The sequence below is a fragment of the Zootoca vivipara genome, chromosome 13, assembly GCF_965207765.1.
Source record: "Zootoca vivipara chromosome 13, rZooViv2.hap1.1, whole genome shotgun sequence".
NCBI classification, from domain to species: domain Eukaryota; kingdom Metazoa; phylum Chordata; class Lepidosauria; order Squamata; family Lacertidae; genus Zootoca; species Zootoca vivipara.
In genome coordinates, this window is record NC_142596.1 from 27,847,242 (window position 1) to 27,861,370 (window position 14,129).

Genomic DNA, 14,129 nt, shown 5'->3' on the forward strand with positions numbered 1-14,129 from the left:
AGGCAGGGCCGGCTCAACCATGAGTCAAAGTGAAGCCATTGTCTCAGACGGCAACAGATCTCAAAGCCCTTGTTTCTGAAGCTCTTCATTCACCCCCTTCTTACTTGGCAGGGAAGGTACCATTATGCGGTTCGCCTCAGGCACCAAAATGTCTTGGGCCAGCCCTGGACGGAGCAGAGGGTCAGAGTGGGGCTTCCCAGCTGCTGCTCTGTCAAGGGGTCAGGGAAGGCTCACTCTGCAAGGAGTCAGGTTCTTTACCATAAAATCATAGAGCTGGCGTGGATCTTGGGGATCATCAGGGTGCAGCCTCAATCACAGACTGGCCAAGTCAGGATGGCTCTTGTGCGCCAAAACCCCTCTCTCAAAGCCCAGACCTTATGCTGGAAGCGCAGCAGCAGAGGAGATTTGGACTCAACATTGTCTGCCCTTCCCCACACACACTCCAAGGGAATCCTCATTAAATAACCAACATTGTCTAATCTCCCTGTGAGCAAATCAGGATCAATGCTCCATAAATGGATTGCCTGACAGCACCGCCTTCTCTTCCTCAGGAACCAGCTCCCCAGCTCTTTCTCTCTCTAGAATTTTCATTTATGACAAACATTTCAAACAGATATTTACATATCATATTTTGACTTCCCACCCCCCTCTTCCTCTCTTCCTTACATTACTCTATTTTCCTGCATACCCGAATATAAATCTATTTTATATTTTATTTCCATCCATTTCATATGTTTTCAATACTGCACATTGTAAACAAATTAAAACATTAGCAGGGTTAATGTGCAGTAAACAAATTAAAACAGTAGCAGGCTCTTTCTTTGACTACCCACCTGTGGAACTCCTGACTGCTTCAAAGAAGGCTGCTCACTACATTTGAGCACCAGGGCCTCTGCTAGGCTCCTTTTCACTCAGACATGCCTGTTGTTATGAGGCTGAAGCTGTTCCTTTGTCCCATCTTCAACAGAGACTGGATGCTTTTAGGCCAAGCACCCAAAATAGAGTAGATGAGTTGCTCTGCAGCCTACAACCCTTGCATGAACTCGTTATTAGGGTGACCCAGCACCTAAAGGTGTTCCTCCCTGAAAAACCAGGCCATAAGAGAGTCCTCCTGAGATTTCTTAGAAGGTGGTGGGAAATGTTGTTCCCAACTGAAACTGCAAGTACACACACAACCCTGTATGAAAATCCAGTTGCTCAGAGGTTATCTGCCTTCTACAATTTAGGGGATACTTTTAGGACAGTAGAGAAGTTATTCCTACTCTTCCCCTGAAGAAGGAAGACCTTCTCCATACTTGACCTGCTACAGCTCATGAGTGAGGCTGCCACAAGAGAGGTGATGGTGACTGGTGGTAAATATTGTGTGTGCAGATAGACAATTTCAGCAGGAAGAAGAAGAAGAAGAAGAAGAAGAAGAAGAAGAAGAAGAAGAAGAAGAAGAAGAAGAAGAAGAAGAAGAAGAAGAAGAAGAAGAAGAAGAAGAAGAAGAAGAAGAAGAAGAGGAAGAACCCTGCCAAGGAAAATGAGGCAACTGGGATATTAGAATGGCCCTTGGTGGATCTTCAGAGCAATAAGGAACCCTTTAAGTACTTGGCCCTTATGGTGCACATAGATGTACATCCTGAGTGGGTACAAGACTGCCCTCCATACAACCAACTTTCACTTTTTTCAGCCAAACTGCAAAGTGCTGCCTGGCTGGCCCTTGTGGCAGTCATGAAGCCCCTCTTTGCCCAGACTTGTGTTTCAAAGAGGTATGGAAGAAGAACACAACACAGTAAGAGTGGTGTTTGTCTGCTTTTAGAAAAGGGAGAATAATAATGCCAGAAGCAGAGCACCCCACCCCACCCCACAATAGCAGCAGAAAACCCTTTGCCAGTCCATGCAGGGAGCTGTATGTCTGTCCACACCCTGGAATTTGTTCTCCTCCTCAGCTCAACACTAGGAACAGGCCAGTCTTTGGGTTGAATGAGATGTATTCCAAGGTGGCTTCCCTGCAGATTGGCAGGGAAATGAATAGAGCACAGAAGAAAATATAAGCAGCAAGCTGGGTTGCAGGACAACATCCAGCCTCAGAGTATCCAGCTTCAGCTGGAAAGGATCTTCCCACCCTTTCACAATGACAGCCTTCCTTTACACTTAGGGAACATCATCATCAAATGTGTCAATGAGAGCCAGCCACTTGACTTCGGGTGCCATGTTTCATTCTTGGATAAACCTCGATTGCAAACCTCTCAATCACTGGTGTTGGTGGTGGCAGAGAAAGAGGAGGAGGAAGAGACCGAAGACTTCCTTTTTGGACTTACAGCCACGCAGTTCCATAGCAGCTGTAGGTATATACCATCACAGGAGAAACAAGTGGGCACACACAACAAGTATTTGGCCCTGACGCCCCTCAGAAGTCCTTGCTGTCGGAGAAGGTAGAACTTCACATTTCTGCAAGGCTTTCTAGGGTCAACCCAGGAAAAGAAGCAGCCACTCAGCTTGGCTGGGGAGCAGGAGCATCTGTCTGCAAAAGATGGCAGTGAGGAGACACATGAGCTTTCACAGCCTGACAATCTCTTATTTATCTCTTACATATTTTTCCACCTTTCCTCCAAGGAGCTGAAGATGGCATACATCTCCCCATTTTATTATCACAACAACCCTGTGAGGTAGATTAGGCTTGGAGGCAGTGACTGGCCAAAGATCACCCAATAAGATTGGGTGGCGCCCGCCCTGTGGAACACCCTCCCATTATATGTCAAAGACAAAAACAGCTACCAGATTTTTAGAAGACATTTGAAGGCAGCCCTGTTTAGGGAGGCTTTTAATCTTTAATCGATTATTTTATTCTTCTGTTGGAAGCCGCCCAGAGTGGCTGGGGAAACCTAGCCAGATGGGCGGGGTATAAATAATAAATTATATTATTATTATTATTATTAATATTAGATTAATGGCTGAGTGGGGATTTGAACCTTGGTCTCCCAAGCCCACCACACTGGCCAAACAACATGCCCACAAAGCCAGCTGCCACAAGGCCACCAGAACAGTCTTGGGAAACAAACCCACCACCACCAGCAGCAGCACCCAGGATAAAGGGGCAGAAAGGCACCTGCTAAGTGACAAGGACCTTCAATCCTTTGCCTTAACTAGGTTGTGATAACAAACCTGAGCACTGTGAGCAATGGTGGGTGTTGCCATGTCTTCCGGAGTGGCCCCTCCTGGGCCAGGGCATTCCAGCAGCCCCCTCTGCCGCCTTGCTAGTTTGGAGAGCTCAACATGGATGGCCTAGAGACAGTCAATGTCTTTTTAATCCTTGGGAGCAAATAGATAATACACTCGGTAGGCAGGGGGGGATCACCTCCAGTGCCCCCTGAGCACCCTCCCACCAGTGCTAGGAATATAATGTCATCTCAGTGCGAGCTGAGCAAAAGGGGAGATGCCAGTCACAAGTGCTGAAAGTGGCAGAGGATGAAGCTGGCCCAGCAAAGGTAGACCTTTCCCACCACCTCTGCTATTGTCCTTTGCCTGACTTTGCCCCTAGCGTGTCCTGTTGTCCCACCTTGGTAGTTGGCTCCAGCTGCAGGGCTCTCTTCAGAACAGTGGTGGCTGCCTGGTCCTCTCCCCGCTCTGACAACAGCTAAATAGCAGAGAGAGAGTGACAGAGATGGGGTGGTATATGAACTGGGTAGGGGTGGGGGAGCCTGCCCTTGTCCACCTCTTTCTCTGGCTGTTCTCTGCAGCTGTTCCTTGCCCCTCCCTCATGCCTTCTCTCACCTCTGGTGGTCACAATTCCCTTTCCCCCCACTTCAATCCAGACACAGCATTACATCAATATTGTGGGACAGGGACCTTTTGCCACCACCCCCACCACCCCACTCCAGATGTCAGCCAGCTGTAGGGCCTTCAGCATGCCATTCCCTAGCCAAGTTCTTCCCTCCTGCCCCTGGAGCAAGTGAGGGGCTGGGACGCGTATCCCTCATCACCTTCCCTTTCCTGTAAAGTGCCTTGATGTTCTCTGGGTCAAGCTGTATAACTTCATTGCAGGATGCCAGGGCCTCATCCAAAAGCTTCAGCTTCATCTGGGCAGCTGCACAGTTGTTGAGGCATTTGACCCGATGGTCATGCAGCTCCTCTTCCTCCTCCTGGCTCAGGCAGTCTAGAGAGAAGCCCACATAAGTGCAGCGTCACCCCCAGCCAGGAGGTGCAGCTGGGGCTGAGCCCCAGAACTGGGCTTCTGCGGTAAGGATGGGTCAAGTGTGCCTTTGCAGGAGAGCACACCTGGGATGGGGTTCCTCTCCTTTTTCATCCAAAGGGCCCAGATTTGGGCTCACGACACTATTTCCAGGCAAGCTGCTGGTCAGCTCTAACTGAACCCTTGCCAACCCCATGTTTCCAACATGCACCAACATGGCTGTGTTGGCAGGGCTTCATCCCCCAGTGCATCCCAAGCCCTCAGAACAGTGCCTCACCTGTCCCCGGCAAGGAGAGGACGTGCAAAGCCTGCTGGTAGGAGTGCAGGGCCTGCTCGTACTCCCCCCGCTCAAAGTGGAAGTTGCCCCACTCCCGCTTCTGGTTGCCCAGGCTGAGGCGCTCCATGGTGGGCAACAGCGACAGGTCCGGGCTGTCCTGCACATGCAGCAGAGTCACCTCGTACAGCAACGTGGCATCTTTGGGAATATCTGGCTCTCTGCAGGAGGAGGAGAGGCCTCTGAGAACACACAGCTCCCTTCCCCCACCAAGGACCATGTTGCCCCCCTCCCTGCGCACCAGTCACAGTGCAGCGCAATGACTGATGACTACCTGCCCAGGTGACCGTAGGCACAAGCAGGGCCAGCGAGGAAAAGGGCTATTTCACCAAGCTGCATGGAGCGGACGCCAAGGTCCAAAGCCTAAGGAAAGAAAAAGGAAACAAGGACCTGACCTCACCAAAACACACACACACACACACACACACACACACACACACACACACACACACACATCCTGCTGTCACACCTCTCAGTACCACCATGTGCAAGAGTACATTGGCTTGGGAGCAACAGCGATTCTCATGTGGTCTGCATTGGCCTCTGCAGTTCGAAAGCACCTCAAAAGTGCAAGTAGATAAATAGGTACCACTCCAGCGGGAAGGTAAACACCCCCAGTGCATCCGGGGGGAAGGTTCGCCAGAAGCAGCTTAGTCATGCTGACCACATGACCTGGAAGCTGTCTGCAGACAAACACCGGCTCCCTCAGCCAATAAAGCGAGATGAGCGCCACAACCCCAGAGTTGGTCACGACTGGATCTAATGGTCAGGGGTCCCTTTACCTTTATGATGGCGCACAGGTAGAAAAGGTGAGATCCTATGTAGAGGGAGGGCCCTGTAAGCATGAGGTTGGGGGTGGCTGAAACAGAACAGAAGCAGAAGGACAGCAGGATTCCCCCCATTGGTGGCATTCAGTTGCTCAGGCAACCGAGAGAAATGGGCTGCCCCTGTGGGGCAGGCTGCCAGGCAAAGCCAGGGGAGCAAGGATCAGGAGGAGAAAATGCACGAAGGAACAAGGGAGCCCCTGGGCTGCAGCCTTCCCACACCTCACCTGTATTGCCTCCCCCTGGCCGAGGACAAAGGTGAGCTTTGGGTCCTTTTCCACCAGGCTGTGGTCCTCCAGAATTCCCAGCATCTTCACAGTAACCTCTTGGCCCAGTTGTGGCCAGCTGCCTCCCTCTGGGCTCCTCTTCACCAGACACTTCCGTAGGGACTTGTCCTCTGGAGGATGGAAAGGGAAGCATCAGTTCAACTACAGGTGGAGGTGTTTGCCTGAGGAAGTGTATGCAACTCCAACTGCCCAGGTGCAAAGGAAGGAAGGCCAAGGGAGTGCCGGAGAATGAGGAAGTTACAGTCCCTCTCTCACAACACAATCTGCTCTGGCCAAATAGAGGGGCCTTTTCTCCCCACCATGAGGTACTGGCTGCAGTGTCCCACCTGCCCAGCTACCTCCAAATGGTCCTGGGCCAGGGTCTGATTTACGCATAGGTTAAGTACACTACAGTTTAGGGCTTCAGGTGATGAAGGCCTCCAGATACAAAAAAGGGACTAGTTTGTTTTCATTTGACTTCTCTGTACTGATATCTACGCAAAAACAAAACATGTATTTCTCTCTTTTGCCTTCATGATCTGTTAGACTAATATACTTTTGGGGGAAGGGGTAGAACAATGGGGCCTCTCAAACTTGGCAGAGCTGAGGGCATCAGAAGGTCTTAATGTGGTTCCCCACACCCACCAGTTTTTCTCCTGCCTGGGGGGAAAATCCACATCATCCAGGACTTTAAGCATTTGCATTTTATTATGCTGCCTTCACTTATCCTCTTATTCCTTTTGATGCACCACCACACATTCTGTGGGGTGCTGAGTGTTGAGGTGGGCATCAGTCAAGCCACTCCTCAGTCTGATGCACCTCTAGAACCCCATGGGTGTGAGGGCAGCTGGTCTGGGTCGCTGAGGCGAGGGCAGGGGGCTTTCTGGCTAAGAGGCAGCGAACTCAGCAACCATCACCTGCCCCAGTGGCTTCTGGCTATGGCGCTTGTTAGCCAGCGATGTCACCCCCGCCCCCCAATGACTGGCACGGCAGCAGAAAGGATCATGTAGGGTCTGAGAGGCCGAGCCGCCCTGTTGCCTCCAACGCCCTCTGGGCAGCAGCGGGACCCTCCATCTCCTGGCCTGAAAGCCCCCTGCGCCCCGGGCCTCACCTCGGAGGTCCTCCCAGCCGTCAGCCGCAAAGAGCGCTGCAAAGCCGCCTCTTTCTCCTCCCAGCAAGCGCTCCAGCCGCTGGTAAAAGGATCGCTCCTGAAGCTGGGGCGGGGGCTCCTGGATGGTTGTGTGGGGCAGCAGGAAATGGACCCTCCGTCCAAGGTGCGGGCCGCCTCCCTCCAGCAGCACCGGCCCGAGGCTGGCGCCCGCCCCCTCGCCTTCCTCCTCTTCCTCGCCCTGAAACATCTTGACCAAGAACATGGTGGGCAGCTCCTCCGTCCTCGGAAGGGGCTTCCCGGGGCGAGGGGCTTTGCCTGCAGCCGCGCATCAGGATCTCGAGGGATTTGCTTCCCCGCCTTGCATGCGACGGTCGGAGCAGGCCGGCAGCGGCAGAAGCAAGAGACCGCTTAGTCGTCTCTCCTTCCCTCAGTCTACACTGAGCGCCTGTAATTCAATTATAGAGTAAGCCCCCCCTACGCCCCAGCTGCGCTCAGGCTTACTTCCAAGGAGGATCTGGGCGTCAGGCTGCGGCCGGGTTTAGCAGGGATCAGCTGGGCCCCCTCCCTTTGGGCTGCCTTAATAAACCCAAGTAATGTAAATGCCTTCGCGTCTATAACAGAAGAGGGAGGCAGGGACCAGCAACCCGCTGTTCACTCAGACGCGACGGAAAAGGGGTTTTCCTCTTATACTACGCAAGGCCCCAAAGACTTGCGCCAAGAGGGAATACTTCTCGTGGATGAATGGGTTCCCCCCGATCTCCTGACAGGCTAGATTCTGAGAATACTCAGTTGGCTTCGCCCTCCATCCAATTCTCTCATGTATGAACAGACCACCCAGAAGCAGAAGTGCCAACCTCAAAACTTTGGGGGAGCAGGTAAGCCCCGCTCGCATAATCGATCACATGATGCGGTGCATACACACTACTTGAATAGCAGTGCCCATCAACTGTGGGGGGGGCGGCCCCCGCAAAAAATAATAGGGGGGGCTGGACACCCCTCGGCGCCTAGTAGTATGCCCAGAAGTAAACGTCTATCAAAGTCTTCTGGGTGAGGGAAGCCGCTCAACCGAAGAGGCGCATCCAACAGTCTTAGCGGTTCTTAGGGGATACTGCCCCGCCCCAGATTATTGCCCACTGACCTGCGGGGCTCTAAGAGGCTTAGTGGAGAATCCCAAGAAGCACGTGGCCACGCTGCACGTGGCCAAGCGTCCGGGGTCGGCTGCCTGCCCCTGGGGGCTTTGTAGTAGATGTGAGGCCCGCGGCCCAAAGGGAGGCCCAGCCTCGGGATCTCCGGTCTGGGGGACCGGGGACAATGGGCAGAAGCATAGCTGTCAAGTTTTCCCTTTTCTCGCGAGGAAGCCTATTCAGCATAAGGGAATTTCCCTTTAAAAAAAGGGAGAACTTGACAGCTATGAGCAGAAGTTCCCCTGAAGACCTGGATAATGGACCGGCCGTGCTTCTTCGGGGCAAACTGTTGAGGGGCTTCTGGACGGGACAGCAGACTAAAGCTCAGAGGTCTCTTCTTGCTCCGGGCCTTTCCCATGCCCCAAACAGAGGCAGGTCTGGCCAGGCATCCCTGGCTGGGCACGCGCACCGGTTCGTGGAGCAGCAGCGGCTACCGAGCAAGGAGCAGCGGCCCCGCCCCGCCCTGCTGTCGAGCCCAAGTCCCGCCCAGGCGCCGCCGCCGCCACAGCCGCTCACTCCAGCGATGCCGCGGCGGGCGACGGAGCGCCTTTCCTACCGCCCCGGTTCGCGGGGCGCCCGCCTCAGCCTCTTCCACGTGAAACTGACTGACTCGGCCCTCCAGGCCTTAGTCGCCTACCAGCGGTGTCAGGTAACGGGCTGGGCTGGAGGCAATTGCCGCACGGCCAGTCACTTGGCGGGAGGGCTAGTCTCACTGTCCGCTTTTTTTCTGCAGGTGGCGGCGCCTCGACCCGTGATCGCCTTCCAGGGTAGCCAAGGGGTAAGGATATTTCCCAGCACCGTGCATTGGGCAGGGGTCCTGTCGTGGACCCTGCCGGCATCGCCGGGGCTGGGCAACGGAGCGGCGCCGTGGACGTTGCTATCGCCGCGGGCGCCGCCTGCTTGCTAATGAGCTCCCCGCGGCTTTCTGCAAGGCGGCTAACGAGCCTCGCGCGAGCGGCAGACCGAGCCTGGCTGCGGCGTCCTCCCCGCGGAGTGCTCTGCTGTCTTGGCGCTGGAATGGGGCATCCCGCCCCGTCAAAAGCAGCTTCTTTTTCGGGCTATGTTAGCTCTCCTTTCCCCTCGTCGATCTAGACGGGAAAACCCCTTTAGCAAAGGGAAGAGCGGAAAAGACGGAGCTGGCAGATGCCGCGCCTCCGCTGCTCTGTACGGGGAGCCCCGCGCTCTCTTCTTGCGCAGGGCCAAGGCTGACCCCTGGAAAAACACACAGCCCCACAGTGTCTTTCACTCACGCTGGGCCATGCCCCACTGGCACAGAAACAGACCCTAGCCACATGTCTAGGGTCAGGTCCTGCTCCGGAGGCCAAGGGGCCAGACCAGATTCCCACTCTTCTCTTTCTATGCTGTCCAGTATCTGAAGGTGCCCTGCAGTGCCACTGCCGGCTGTCGTGACCCACGGACTTTCCGCTTCACCTTCTACCTCTCACGCTATACGAAGGAGCAGCCGCAGGCCAGCTTCGATTGCGTCCGCCAGGCCAGTACCAGGTGAGCTGGCCCAGCCCAAAAGCTGTTTCCCTGGGGTGGGAATGAGGGAGAGAGGCATCCCTGAACATTGCTCTTCTTTGCCCAGGTGGCTGGAGGGCAGAGGAGCTATCCAAGAGAAGATCACCATCTGTGCCATGGTTGTGGAGGCCTCCAAGTCCAGATGGGGGGTAGAGAGGCTGGCCTGCCGTAGGGCAGCAGCTGCATTCCCAAACCCAGGTGAGGAGAGAGGGGCAAGGGGCAACAAGGGGTTCTTGGATAGGAGCTGAAGGGGGAATTGGCACAAATTGCCACCACCTCTCTTCCCTACCCACTTCCTGAAAGGAACAATTTGTGAGTGTTGCCATTCAAAGGTCTCTGGTTCTAACCTAGAATGTATATATTCTAAGAAGCAGTGGAACATGTTTTAAATTTAAAACCACATAGCAAACTGTTTTTACTAACATGTGATCATAATGGAAGTTTAGTTTGGTATCTTATCTAAAACCTTTGTGTCCTAGAGGGTGGCTGTATTAAATCTGTTTATATAAGCAGTTATTACTACTATAATAAACTGATATGGTAATTTCCCAGTAATGGAAAAGCCGTGGAAATATAGTGTGTGCTAAATAACTAGTATAAATCTAATGTTTTATTACAGGCACGTCCAACAGGTAAATTGTGATCTACCAGTAGATCACTGGATGTCTGTGGTAGATCACTGCTAGATCACTGGCACCCCTAAAAAAAGCTCACCCAAAATTTTCCTCCCTAAAAAAGCTGAACTATGACCTGAAGCCCTAAACAAAAATGGGCCTCCCTCCCTCCTAAAAGAAGCTCAACAAGTTTGACCTAAACCCCCCAAAACAGGGCTTCCTTTCCTTAAAAAAACTCAACAGCTTTGACCTGAACCCCCCCAAAAGGGGGTAGATCACTCCCAGTTTTTAACTCTGTGAGTAGATCAGAGTCTCTTGGGAGTTGGCCACCCCTTTAATTTATTATATACACGGTGGATTTATGAAATCCTTCCATATGTGAACCATCTTGAGATTTTCAGATTAAGGGTGGTATACAAATTTAATAAGTGGATCTGAAGTGCAACATCCAAATTTCAGCTCAGTTGCCATATAGACAATCACTGTGGAGGAAGAATGGAAACTGTCTTCTGCAATTGGCATTGGGGAGGGGGCCGAGCTGCTGACAGCCAAGGCTGACCCTATTTCCTCACTCCCTTTTTTCCTTGACTTTCTGCTTTTCTGCACTGTAGAGACTGGCACCCTCCTCCCAAGGAGAGCAGCCTCAGAGAGCCCCAGTGGGAAAGGCAAAGGAAGCAGTCCCCCCACCAATGAGCCCCCATGGCCACCAGTGCAGGTGCTGGAAGGAAGAGACCAGAGGGCTAAGAAGCTGTTGGGCTTGTTGGAGAGGCCACAGCTGCAAGCTGAGGTAGGTCTGGGAGAGGCCACTGGGCTTCCTTGCCTTGCTGGAGCCTCCCTCACCACCCTTTACCCCACAGATGGGGCAGCTGAGCCCCCCAGAAAGAAGTTACAGCTTGAAAGAAGACTGTCTGCAACCTAGAAAGGAGGCCTGGACAGGTGCTCTGCAGCAGCACCAGGAAGCATCTGAGCACTTGCGCAGGTAGAGCAATGAGTCTGGGAGTTGACTACCGGGGAGGGACAGGGGATCCTTGTGGTTTTAGTCATTCTTTCTAGCATAATCCTGTGTATTTATGTGTGGGTGCAGTTGTTCCTACTACAGTATTCTGCTCTGCCATGCTCAGCTTTTAACAGCTCTCCTTCCACTTCTGCAGGAAAGAGGCCCAGCAAGCTTCGGCCAAGCCCTTCCCAAGCCCTCCATCTGAAAAGCTTGCCCCTTCTCAAGGTGGTAGTCCTTTAAGAGCGGTGAGTCCTGCAACGGGGGTGGCGCTTTAATTCAGAGCAGTAGCAGCGACAGCTGATGCCATGGAAAGGCTGTAGTTGCATCACTCCCTCTGGGCAGCCTAATTCCCAGGCATTGTAGGCTCCTGTGGGCACAAAGGGAGGGGGGGACTTTCTTATCTTCCATTTCTGCTGTTCTCATTTGCTTGCCTGTGTGTGCTACTGCATGGTGGTTTTCAGTTGGTCTTCCTGCCTAGAGGGAACCCTCATTATCCTTTTGTTCCTAGTATCCACTTGGCAGATTAGACTGTAAGAGAAGGCTTATCATTTGCCATGCTCAAACACAATGCTTTAAAGTGGACTGTGCCTGGAAAGAGTGAAGAGTGTGGATAAGCCCAGTCTTTATTTTTCAGAGACTACAACCTCTCCGAGCTGCACTTGGGCCAAGGTCCAGGAGATGGCAGGGGCCTCACTTTACAGGAGCCGAGAGCAGCTGGTGGGGACGCAAAATGCAGCCTGCAGCAGCAGTGAAGAGCAGGGCCCAGACAGATAGCAGTGACATCATAGGGGAGGTTCAGAGCTCGGATGAAGAACCTGAAGCAGGAAGTCATAGAGCACCAGAGGTCGAGTGGCCAGGGGAGGAGGAGAGGCAGGCAGGTGAGGAGTCTGACAGATGCACTCCCAGCACAAACATCAAATATGATGGCAACTGGAACCTCTGCTCCTGACCTTGAGCAAAATGGAAAGCTCAGCCTTCCCAGTCTGGCTTAAACCAGGAGGGACTTGTGCTGTCACTTGGGCCTAAAAAGCTATCTAGAACCACCTTCCTAATCTTCCCAACCTTCCAGGTGTTTGGACTGCAGGCAACCCAGCAGTTGGGCTGATGGGAGCTGTAGACCAAAATATCCAGATGGCACAAGCCTGGGAAAGGATTGAGCAACGCACACTGGTGGGAGATGCTGGTGTCCAATGCAGGGCTGCAGGGCGACTGCTGCCACCACAATGACTCTCTTCCTTTTCCCTCCCCAGACCATGCCAGCACCTCAGAGGAAAACCTCAATTACTACTTGTAAGTATTTAGCTGCACTGAACACAAGGCAAGGGCATTTTTCATAGGCCTCAGCCATTTGGGAACCAGCATCATTTTCACTGGTGCCCAGCCTTGTTGTACATTTGGTGTGGGGATCTCATGCCTAGGGAGCAAATGGAGCTTCTGGAAGACTGTCCATGCTAGAACACAATCCTTGGGACCAAAAAGGGTTCTACTCCGGATGTGGGAGATGGATTGGAGAGGTGGCTACTGCTGTTTGCCTTACCAACCAATAGTGTTTGATACCTTGGGTCAAATTCCCCAGGGGAGGAGGAAGCTATCCCTTTCCATCTTCTGACTCACATAATGTGTCTTTTGAAACTAGGAAATATGTCCCCATTTGCTCAGTAAAGCAGTACCGAGCCTACCAGGAGGACTTCACTGCAGACTACACCACATACCGCCACCTCCATGCCAGGATTGGGAGTGTGAGCAGGAGGTTTGCCCAGCTGGGCAAAAGGCTTAGGCGAATGCAGCAAGGAACCAAGGAGTACAAGGTAACAACATTCCAGGAAACAAAAGGGAACACAGGGGAAGGGTCCTTCCCTGCCTGTTCCTGGGCTCAACTAGCTCTCTTGGGTTACAGGTCCTAGAAGATCAGATTTTGCAAGAATACAGGCACTTCAAAAAGGTGAGGCTGGAGCAGTGGGAATCCAGGTTGGCATCGGGTAGGGTGGTGCTTTCTTTCCCCCTGGTGGCTGAACTGTTTCCTTCTTTGCAGGTGTATCCTAACTACCAAGAAGAAAAGAGGCACTGCGAGTATCTGCACCACAAGCTCTCCCACATCAAGGCTCAAATCCTAAACTTCGAGCAGAATGTCCCTCCAGCTGGTCAGAGGGGCTGTGGCGAGAGGAGATGATTAGGGCAGCATCACCTGCAACTCCTCACAGCAAGCACAGAGGGGCTCTAGTGTTTCAATGCAACTGCTTGCTCTTGGGAGTGAGCTTTGTACAGCTTAAGAACAGGCCCAGTTTACAGTATGTTCCTCTTATATTTTGGTCCAAGTCTGCTCCGCACATCTTGCTAGCTGAAAGCAATTTGAAAAGAAACACTTAAAGCAGGGCAGGGGTGCTCCCTTTTCCCCATCCTTCTGTAGCAACTTGTTCGTGACAGCCTAAAGTTACTTCAAGCTATCCACAACCAGAGCAGCCATCTTTGGCTTGAAACAAGCCTGTGCTTTAGAATTGTTTCATCAGCAAGTATATTCTTGTGCCTTAGATTGAAAAAAGTGGAGTGTGGGTAGTCTTGCATTTTTAGATAAAGACATTCTCAATATGCTAACACTTAGCCTGTCCAACTCCAGCTGACATTTGTTCAGACTCTCACACCCAAGGCAGTAGGAACTTTGCTAGAAACCTTTTCTTCAAGGAATACTTTAATCTTGCCTGGCTTATGCTGCTTTGTTTTTTAGTTTCTAGTGGCTGCAGAGACAGGGCTTTGTCACACAGGCTTAAAGCTTGGCACCTACCACATCTCTCAGAGACTCTCCACGTGAGAAGTTATACAAAAAATTGCATTTTGTGAAGATCATTTAAACAGACATGGCATCTCCCTTCACTTTGTATCAATCAGTTATGTTATCAATCAGCTACATGTTCATTTGACAATGCTGCTTAGGCCCATCTGCAGAGCTAGGCTATCCCAAGCTAAAATCAACACGCAAACTTCTCAAGGACAGCTGAATTGTTCAGTAACTTCTAAAGGGAACAAAAGCTATCTGGCAGAGCAGCTTCCCAAGCTAGCACAGGTAAATGTATGCTGCTCCAAGAGACAGGGAGAAATCTTTCCCCTCC

At 52.3% G+C, this 14,129-nt stretch overlaps 2 protein-coding genes across 3 annotated transcripts; one reads left to right on the forward strand and one right to left on the reverse strand.

Annotated features, from left to right (window-relative positions):
* Positions 1-1,781: 1,781 nt before the first annotated feature.
* LOC118093015 (peptidyl-prolyl cis-trans isomerase FKBP8-like) lies at positions 1,782-7,174 on the reverse strand. Its single transcript, XM_088656747.1, has 8 exons — positions 6,710-7,174; positions 5,560-5,729; positions 4,783-4,871; positions 4,452-4,669; positions 3,966-4,138; positions 3,542-3,619; positions 3,148-3,267; positions 1,782-2,506 (listed from the first exon to the last, which is right to left on the reverse strand). Exons 1-8 carry the CDS (start codon positions 6,969-6,971, stop codon positions 2,477-2,479), a joined length of 1,140 nt encoding a protein of 379 aa, XP_088512873.1. The 5' UTR covers positions 6,972-7,174; the 3' UTR covers positions 1,782-2,476.
* A 222-nt stretch (positions 7,175-7,396) lies between these two features.
* Positions 7,397-13,613, forward strand: ELL3 (elongation factor for RNA polymerase II 3). 2 transcript variants are annotated; one of them, XM_035132158.3, is made up of 12 exons: positions 7,397-7,584; positions 8,627-8,671; positions 9,263-9,396; positions 9,482-9,612; positions 10,640-10,815; positions 10,886-11,007; positions 11,180-11,270; positions 11,660-11,903; positions 12,276-12,315; positions 12,662-12,833; positions 12,923-12,967; positions 13,058-13,613. In XM_035132158.3, the coding sequence occupies exons 1-12, from the start codon at positions 7,531-7,533 to the stop codon at positions 13,193-13,195; spliced, it is 1,392 nt and encodes a 463-aa protein (XP_034988049.3). In that variant the 5' UTR covers positions 7,397-7,530; the 3' UTR covers positions 13,196-13,613. The 2 variants fall into 2 exon arrangements, with proteins under 2 accessions (XP_034988049.3, XP_088512872.1); XM_088656746.1 differs by having other exon boundaries at positions 12,923-13,347.
* Positions 13,614-14,129: the final 516 nt, after the last annotated feature.

Bases quoted from the DNA above. Each gene is read 5' to 3' on its own strand.
- ELL3 (XM_088656746.1), top strand. From the start codon at position 7,531: ATGAACAGACCACCCAGAAGCAGAAGTGCCAACCTCAAAACTTTGGGG. The intron at 11,008-11,179 runs GTAGAGCAATGA...CCACTTCTGCAG, and splicing joins GCATCTGAGCACTTGCGCAG to GAAAGAGGCCCAGCAAGCTT. The intron at 11,271-11,659 runs GTGAGTCCTGCA...TTTATTTTTCAG, and splicing joins GTGGTAGTCCTTTAAGAGCG to AGACTACAACCTCTCCGAGC.
- LOC118093015 (XM_088656747.1), bottom strand. From the start codon at position 6,971: ATGTTCTTGGTCAAGATGTTTCAGGGCGAGGAAGAGGAGGAAGGCGAG. The intron at 4,670-4,782 runs GTAGTCATCAGT...CTCCTCCTGCAG, and splicing joins GCCTACGGTCACCTGGGCAG to AGAGCCAGATATTCCCAAAG. The intron at 2,507-3,147 runs GTTTGTTATCAC...CATCTTTTGCAG, and splicing joins CCATTGCTCACAGTGCTCAG to ACAGATGCTCCTGCTCCCCA.